We start from the raw sequence: 8758 nt of genomic DNA on the forward strand, positions 1-8758 counted from the left end.
TCAGAGGGTTTGAATTATGGGGATAGGCCGGGTCATTTTTCACTGGAGCATCGCAGGTTGAGGGGTGACTTTATTGAGGTTTGGAAAATCATGAGTTACATAAATAAGGTGAATGAGCAAATGTCTTTTCCCTGGGATGGGTGCATTCAAAACTAAGGGGCATATCTTTAAGGTGAGAGGAGAAAGATATAAATGTGATCTGAAGGACAACTTTTTCAGAGGGTGACTCGCGTGCGGAATAAACTGTCAGAGGAAGCGGTGGATGCAGGTACAGTTACATTTAAAAGACATTTGAATGGGTACATAAATAGGAAAGGTATAAAGAGACATGGACCAAACGCAGGCAAGTGGGGCTAGTTTAGTTTCGGAAACTGTCAGAGGAAGCGGTGGATGCAGGTACAGTTACAACATTTAAAAGACATTTGAATGGGTACATAAATAGGAAAGGTTTAAAGAGACGTGGACCAAACGCAGGCAAGTGGGGCTAGTTTAGTTTCGGAAACTTGGTCAGCATGGACAAGTTGGACTGAAAGGTATGTTTCCATGCTGTATGTCTCTATGACTTTCTCTCATAGAAAACTATAACATTTTAATAGGACTATACAGGATAAATGCAGGAAGGATGTTCCTGATGTCTGGGGAGTCCAGAACCGGAGGTCATTGACTAAAGATATGGGTAGGCCATTGTGACTGAGCAGAGGAGAAATTTCTTCATCTGGAAAGTGGTGAGCCTGTGGAATTCTCCGGTACAATAAGTAGTTGAGAGCAAAACATCCAAATGTGTTCAAGAAGGAGTTAGGTATAGTTCTGTAGGGCTAAAGGAATCTAAGGGTATAGGGAGAAAACTGGAACAGATTACTGATTTGGATGATCAGTCATGATCATATTGAACGGCGGAGCAGGCTTGAAGAGCTGAGTAGCATATACCTTAGTTTCCATGTTTTATGACTCTCTCAATCCGATTCAAAACTGACTCATACTTCCCATGAATCACTGATCTGGTCAGCCGACAAATCTTGTAATCAATGTTTAGCCAGTGGTGCTTGTAAAGGGTACTGTCTCTTGGGGTTTCAGTACTCTGTACTGTTTGAATGTTTTTGAGTCTCTTCAAACTTATGCCACTGCCATCATTATCTCTTAAAGGCTTTGGACACAGTGTCACACAAAGCTGAGTTGTGAACAAAGTCATAGCTCATGAAATACAAGGGACAGGAGCAAAAATGATTGAATTAGAGTGGTTAACGGATATTTTGCAGGCTGGAGTTACCCAGGGCTCATTATTGGGACACTTGTCTTTCCTGATATATACTAATTGTGTAGATTTTTGTTGTGCAAGGGACAATTTCAAAGTTTGAAAGCAAGTACAAAACTTGGAAGCATTGTAACACTGCGGAGGACTGTGTGGAACTTCAAAAGGGCATGGACAAGTTGGTGGAGAGGGCAAATGTAGTTCAGTGTGGGGTGATTCATTTTAATGGGAAGAATATGGAGAGAAAGTATAAAACAATGGGTACAATTCTCATGGGGGTGTAGAAACAGCTGTATTTGGCTGTATGTGTGCATAAATCATTAAAGGAGACAGATCAGCTGGAGAGAGCAGTTATAAAACATTCAATATCATTGGCTTTATTAATCGGGACATAAAACACAAGAACAAGTTGTTTACTAACCACCAAGGTGGTTTATGAACTGTAAGTCATTATTTATAGTTAGAGTGTTGTGTACAGTTCTGGGTGTCACACTAGAAATTATGTAAATTCATTGTAGAAAGTGCAGAAAAAGTTTACAAAAATAGTCCCAGGGATGATGATAACTTGCCATTCAGAGAAGGATGAAGAATGAGAGGATGCAGATTTTAAAGTGTTTCGCAAAAGAAACAAATGTGATGTGAGGAAAAACTTTCTCTTACAGCAAGTGGTTTGAATCTGGAAATGTTGGTGAGGCTGTTTCAATGGAGGCATTTAAAAAGCGGTTAGATGATTATTTGAATAGAAGGAATGTGCAGGGGTAAGGGACAAGGAGATTTGGCACTCAATCATGGTGCTCATTTGGCAAGCCAGTGCAGATGCAGTGGGTGAAATGTCTTCCTGTACTGTAAGACTCTGTGGTTTGATTCTGCATTTGTTTAACATAAACTTATCTATTTCAAACCAGGACTATAAATGAAACATAACTCCTTGGAAGTGGAATTGCAGGTAGATAGGATAGTGAAGAAGGCGTTTGGTATACTTTCTTTTATTGGTCAGAGTATTGAGTACAAGGGTTGGGAGGTCATGTAGCGTCTGTACATGACATTGGTTGGGCCACTGTTGGAATATTGGGTGCAATTCTGGTCGCCTTCCTGTCGGAAAGATGTTATGAAACTTGAAAGGGTCCAGAAAAGATTTACAAGGATGTTGCCAGGGTTGGAGGATTTAAGCTATAGGGAGAGGTTGAACAGGCTGGGGCAGTTTTCCCTGGAGCGTCCGAGGCTGAGGGGTGACCTTATTGAGGTTTACAAAATCATGAGAGGCATGAATTGGATAAAAAAGCAAAGTCTTTTTCCTGGGGTCGGAGAGTCCAGAACTAGAGGGCATAGGTTTAGGGTGAGAGGGGAAAAGATATAAAAGAGAGCTATGGGGCAACTTTTTCACACCGAGGGTGGTACGTGTATGGAATAAGCTGCTAGAGGAAGTGGTGGAGCCTGGTACAATTGCAACATTTAAATGGCATTTGGATGGGTATATGAATAGGAAGGGTTTGGAGGGATAAGGGCCAGGTGGGACTAGATTGGGTTGGGATATCTGGTCGGCATGGACGGGTTGGACTGAAGGGTCTGTTTCCATGCTGTACATCTCTGACTATATATTGAGATTGCACAGCAGAAACATTCACCATAGAAATTCAGCAACTATTGCTACAGGAAAGATTGGGTACAATGCCTCTCACTACTAGATAGACTGTGTAATGGCTAGTACTCAAATGCATTTTCCTCACAGGAAGGATGGTACCACCTGTTTTATCCAAGGGACCACATTTTAATGTTTTACTCAAAACCGAGCCACATACTGGCCTGTGGTGGTATGCTGGACAAGCCTATTTCAATTTTTACACATTGCCAAACTGTCTCGATCTGAATGGTCACCCATGTCAACTGCATAAATTCCTACAAAATTGCAAATGGGCCAATAGGCTGAGGAGTGGCAAATCAGGGCAGGACTTATACACTCGATGGTAAAGTCCTGGGCACTGTTGCTGAACAAAGAGACCTTGGAGTGCAGGTTTATAGTTCCTAGAAAGTGGAGTTCCAGGTAGATAGGATTGTGAAGAAGACATTTGGTATGCTTGCCTTTATTGATCAATGCAGTGGGAGGCCAAGTTGTGACTGTACAGGACATTGGTTAGGCCACTTTTGGAAATACTGCATGTAGTTCTGGTCTCCCTGCTATAGAAAGGATGTTGTGAAACTTGAAAGGGTTCAGAAAAAATTTACAAGGGTGTTGCTAGGGTTGGAGGGTTTGAGTTACAGAGAGAAGCTGAATAGACTGGAGCTACTTTCCCTGGAGCATCAAACATTGATGGGGTGACCTTTATAGAGGTTTATAAAATCATGAGGGGCATGGATTGGCTAAATAGACTAGATTTTTTTTGTGGTGGTGGAGTCCAAAACCAAAGGGCTTAGGTTTAAAATGAGAGGGGCAAGATTTAAAAGGGACCTAAGGGGTAATTCCTTAACGCAGAGGGTGGTGCGTGTATGGAATGAGCTGCCAGAGGAAATGGTGGAAGCTGGTTACAATTACAACATTTAAAAGGCATCTGGATGGCTAGATGAATAGGAAGGGTTTAGAGGGATATGGGCCAAATGCTGGCAAACGGAACTCGATTAATTTAGGATATCTGGTTGGTATGCGTGTTTTGGACCGAATGGTCTGTTTCTGTGTGTATATTTCTATGGCTCTGAGTTAATATTATTAACTTTAAGTAACAACATTAGTGGCTGGTCCTCTGAATTCTTACTGGCAGGCCTGCTTTCAATCAAGCAATTGCATTGAATCCAGTAGGCAGGCTGGATGGAACTTTTGCTGGGTTGGCATCTGGCCAATGCGTCATATTCTGGGATAACACTAGATTAAAGGAATAAAACTAAATTGTTTGTGAAAATCTTCAGATGACATCTGTAGGAAGCATCACATATCAAGTAAGATGAGAATAGAAAGCATCAAAGAGAGAGGCAATCTGAGTGAATGGGAAAATCTATAGCGGATGAAGGTCAATGTTGGAAAGAAATGACCCTGAATCCAAGAAAGACTCATAAGGATATTTTCTTCATAAGAGATTAAATTGTTCAAGGACCATAGCAATTTAGGTCTCCATGCATACAATTGTGGTCTCCCTGTTATAGGAAAGATGTTGTGAAACTTGAAAAGGTTCACAAAAGATTTAAAAGGATGTTGCCAGGGTTGTAGGGTTTGAGCTATAGGGAGAGGCTGAATAATAGACTTGGACTATTTTCTTTGGAGCACTGGAGGCTGAGGGGTGACCTTATAGAGATTTAAAATATCATGGGCATGGATAGGGTGAATAGCCAAGATATTTTCCCCAGAATAGGGGATTTCAAAACTAGAGGGCATAGTTTTAAGGTGAAACTTAAAGATTTAAAAGAGGCAACGTTTTCACGCAGAGGGTGGTGTGTGTATGGACTGAGCTGCTAGAGGAAGTGAGGGTGGCTGGTATAATTGCAACATGCTAAAAGACATCTGGATGGGTATATGAATTGGAAATGTTTAAAGGAATATGGGCGAAGTGCTGGAAAATGGAACTAGATTAATTTACGCTATCTGGTCAGCATGGGAAGGGGGCCAGGGATGGACGTTGGGGGATTGTGGCTTCTTAGCTACTATTGGCTCTAACATGATTTAACACCAATTTGCGAAAGGTAGCTTACAATTTCTAAACTACTTTCGCTTACAACTGAAGATAGTTTACAAGTTGTAAACTCAATATGCAATATAGGGGTATCTACTTCAACAAGAATAAAATCACACTATCATAAAGTGGGAACCACGGCTACTTTCTTGTATCTTACTTGAGGACCCTACTAAGTCCAGCTGTTTCTGTAAAAGTCGGTGTTCGAGCCTGAGATCTTCCTGCTCAATGTGATTTACCTATTCATTCACCAAATCTACTAAGCTGTTAGGTTGTAGCCCAATGAAATGTTTCTCTTTGCTTCAATCTTTCTTTGCTCCTATAATATTCATTTATTTTCATCTATAATTACATAAAAGGTTTAAATTATAAAATAGTTAGAGTTCACTGATATTTTTACATATGCCTTGGATTCTTTTTATTCATAAAATTGACTTGGAAAGAACAAAATGGGGAAGTGTAGTATAAGGTATTGCCAGTTTATTTCCACATACACATAACTTTGGATCATATTGTCATAGGTATTCATCCAGACATTAAAGAAGGAAGATGGAATTACCACAAAATTAATTGCCTGCATCAAAAAGCATCTAATAGCATTTTGCAGTGATTTTTTTTCTTGTGCAAGATGTGCTTTTCTTAAAACAAAATTTAAGTTCTACAGCGTATATGAAAATCTATATGTAACATTTTTCTATTGCCACCACAGTCTTTATATGACATCACAAAATATTTCAATAGATTATTGGGAATGTAAATTTCTTTGTAATTATATTACCAATGTTTGTAAATACATTATGAATTTATTTACAATAATAAAATGAAGATGTGTAGCACTGGTATTTAATATTGCATCTGTACATAAATAATTTTTAATATTATTGAAAAACAAGCATGTTACTAAAGCTTTTTGTCATGCATTCATCAGGACAAACAAAAGAACAGCAAATTTTAAAGGATCACAACAACTTATACTAAAGGAGAAATGAATGCTGATTAGCTGTTAGGTGCTTTTGGCACGTTCTGCAAGTGATGTATGGTCACATGCAGTGACCTGTTCTCTGCAAACAAAAGGAACGTGTTCAAGCCATGTGTTGCTTTTGAATTATCCGGGAGCTTGGAGAGACCATCATTCCCCATTATTTTCTTCACGGCAGTGCCTCAGTCAGTCAGTGTGAATTTGCTAACCAATCAGGAGCATCTTCTGCCGTCGTATAATTTGATGTGATCTTTTGAAACTTGACGTTCTTGCATTTGTCATGAAAATCCAAGATTAAAATTTTTGACAACGTCTCTCTCTTCAACAATATTCAAGTTCTGAGTCTTGAATGTTTCCCTTCTTCTGTAATGCTCATGTTTGCGTTAAATTAACATGTCTTTTTTTCCTTCCCAATTATTACAGGTTCCTATAACATTTGTGGATCGTGTGTATGGTGAATCTAAACTGGGAGGAAATGAAATTGTGTCATTTTTGAAAGGACTGCTGCATCTGTTTGCCACTACATGATCAAAACTAATATTTAGTACTGAAATGTTCTTTGGCCAGATTTGTATTTCGTTACTTCACAATATCCTTGTAAAGTGTAATTTTATACTTGTACAAATCTGTAGCACACTCAGTAAATGAATAGTTGTAAATATAACTTGAAATAAAATCAATCTAGTCTGAGTAAGTTTATTTATTGAATACTAAGTTTGCTTCATTTAATGCTAATAATTCTACCACTTACATAGGCCATATTATTGTATTATTTTATAGTTGTGGGCTTATGATTTATTACAAACAGTATGCCATTTCCAACATTTTGTTTTGCAGTACTCCAGTAAAACTAAAAGAACGTGTACTAAAATTAAGGATATCTCTCTCTTTTGTCACATCAGATGTGATTTAATCAAACTTCCTGAGTAACTTCCTTTTCACAGATACTCTTCATTACTGTCGTAGCTTAGTGCAAATTTTCCTGTGTAAATTGAGTTCTGATAGACCATTCATTCTTTTACTCTGTAAAACAATGTATAAACATAAAAGATCCAGGGTTATAAAAGTTCATGTAACTTGATTTTGATCTATAAAAATTCCATTTAGAAGAATAAAACAATATATTAATTTTATTCAAGTTTTCTGAAGGTTTTTGACGTCTTTTTCAGTTAATTTATCTTTTTCTATATGGATGAGTTTGATTTAATTGAAGCAATTGTATATTTTTACTCCAAGCTTAATTGATCCTTCATGTTTCAGAAATAAAGACTAAAATGTACACAAATGTCCATGTGAACATCTTTGTAATACACCCAATAGCTGGAAGTTCATTTCTTGCATTTTAATGTCCTTGGATACTTTATTGCCTCTAATTTCAACTGCTATAATTATTTTCTTCTCTGGATCCAACCACATGATTCAGAGATTGCTGGAAAAACTCAGCATCTGGTTTGACAGCATTTGTGGAGTAAAATCAGAGTTAATATTTCAGGTCAAGTAACCCTTAGAACTTATAGTAGCTAGGAAAAGATTGGTTTATATGCAGAAAATAGGGTGGGGGAATGGGGTAAGGAGTAGATAATAAGTGGGGATAGAGCGCAGAGAGAGAAGAACAGTTGGACAGGCAAAGGAGTGGATAATGGTTTGTCTAGGACGTGAATACCTATTAATTGGGACTGCTCGTGGCTAACACAACACCAGATGTTAGCCACTAACAGTTCCCATCAATAGTTATTCTCCCTCCTAGCCAGATAGTTATCCGCTCCTTTGTCTGTCCAACTGTTGTTCTCTCTCTTTGGGCTCTATCCCCACCTATCATTTACTCCTGTCCTTCTGCCCCCTCAAATCTATCTTCTGCATATAAACTAACATTTTCCTTGCTACTATCAGCTCCAAGGAAGGGTCACTTGACCCAAACTATTTCTTTCCACAGATGCTGACAGAACTGCTGAGTTTTCCCCAGCAATTTCTGTTTTTGTTTCTGATTTCATAAAGAACTAACTCTTAGAACTATCTTGTTGTCACCATTGAATTACAGGCAAAGGTACTGGTGTGTTTTTTTTTGGTTTATTATTTCATCATCTAATTGGTGAAGCTCCTAGATTCCATTTGGCACCTCCACCAATCTGGCTGTAAATCTAGATGTGGTAGAATACCAGATGTAATTGCCATATCTCTCCATAACATCACATCTTAACAAAAGTTAATAATTTTTGTTAATAATTTTTCCTATCAGCATACTTGCACTGAATTATTTGATCAGTTTTTCATACTTATCCAGTTATTTATGTAATCAAATAGAGTCCATTAATTTTAATCTTGCATTATTTTAGGTTATCAATGAAAACTGCATAGATATATTTGCTGCATGGTGTCATCGGAAAAGCAGTTTCAAGTCCACTTAACTAATGTGCTGCTTTAAGTAGTGCTTGAATATACTGTAACTTAAATTCTTGACTTCTTTCAGACTCTTTGATTGACATGAACATTTCTTCATTTGATATAGGCAAAACCAATTATTTCATTAGATTTTTATAAAATTTAGTCAAATGCTGGTTGCTTATTGAAAATCTGTACAAAAAAACTGAGCAATCTTGAAGGGCCAAATGGGCTTTTCCTGATTCTATCCCTTATTTCCTTTTTTCCCCTTCTTGTTACTACCACATGTACTTATTTATAGTACAATACTTGGCATGTTCTCTTCATGATCGGAGTGTTACAGTAATCTGGGTAGTGGAGTACAATATTTTGGGGCTCAGTTTTAGGCATTACTTGGTTGGTATCAGAGACTGCTTCCAAGTCCTCTGGCTCTGTCCAATCATTAGAATCCCATACAGTGTCGAAACAGGCCATTCAACCCAATAAGTCCACACC

General features: G+C 38.1%; 1 protein-coding gene across 2 annotated transcripts in view; it reads left to right on the top strand.

The window, feature by feature from the left end:
• Positions 1 to 7017, top strand: part of dpm1 (dolichyl-phosphate mannosyltransferase subunit 1, catalytic) — a 104397-nt gene extending 97380 nt beyond the window's left edge. For both annotated transcript variants that reach the window (XM_043710255.1, XM_043710256.1), the window contains exon 10: positions 6308 to 7017. In XM_043710255.1, coding sequence (XP_043566190.1) covers positions 6308 to 6412 — 105 coding nt within the window. In that variant the 3' untranslated portion in view covers positions 6413 to 7017. The remainder of the gene's footprint in view (positions 1 to 6307) is intronic.
• The last annotated feature ends 1741 nt before the right edge of the window (positions 7018 to 8758 follow it).

The sequence above is a fragment of the Chiloscyllium plagiosum genome, chromosome 20 (assembly GCF_004010195.1).
Source record: "Chiloscyllium plagiosum isolate BGI_BamShark_2017 chromosome 20, ASM401019v2, whole genome shotgun sequence".
NCBI classification, from domain to species: Eukaryota; Metazoa; Chordata; class Chondrichthyes; order Orectolobiformes; family Hemiscylliidae; genus Chiloscyllium; species Chiloscyllium plagiosum.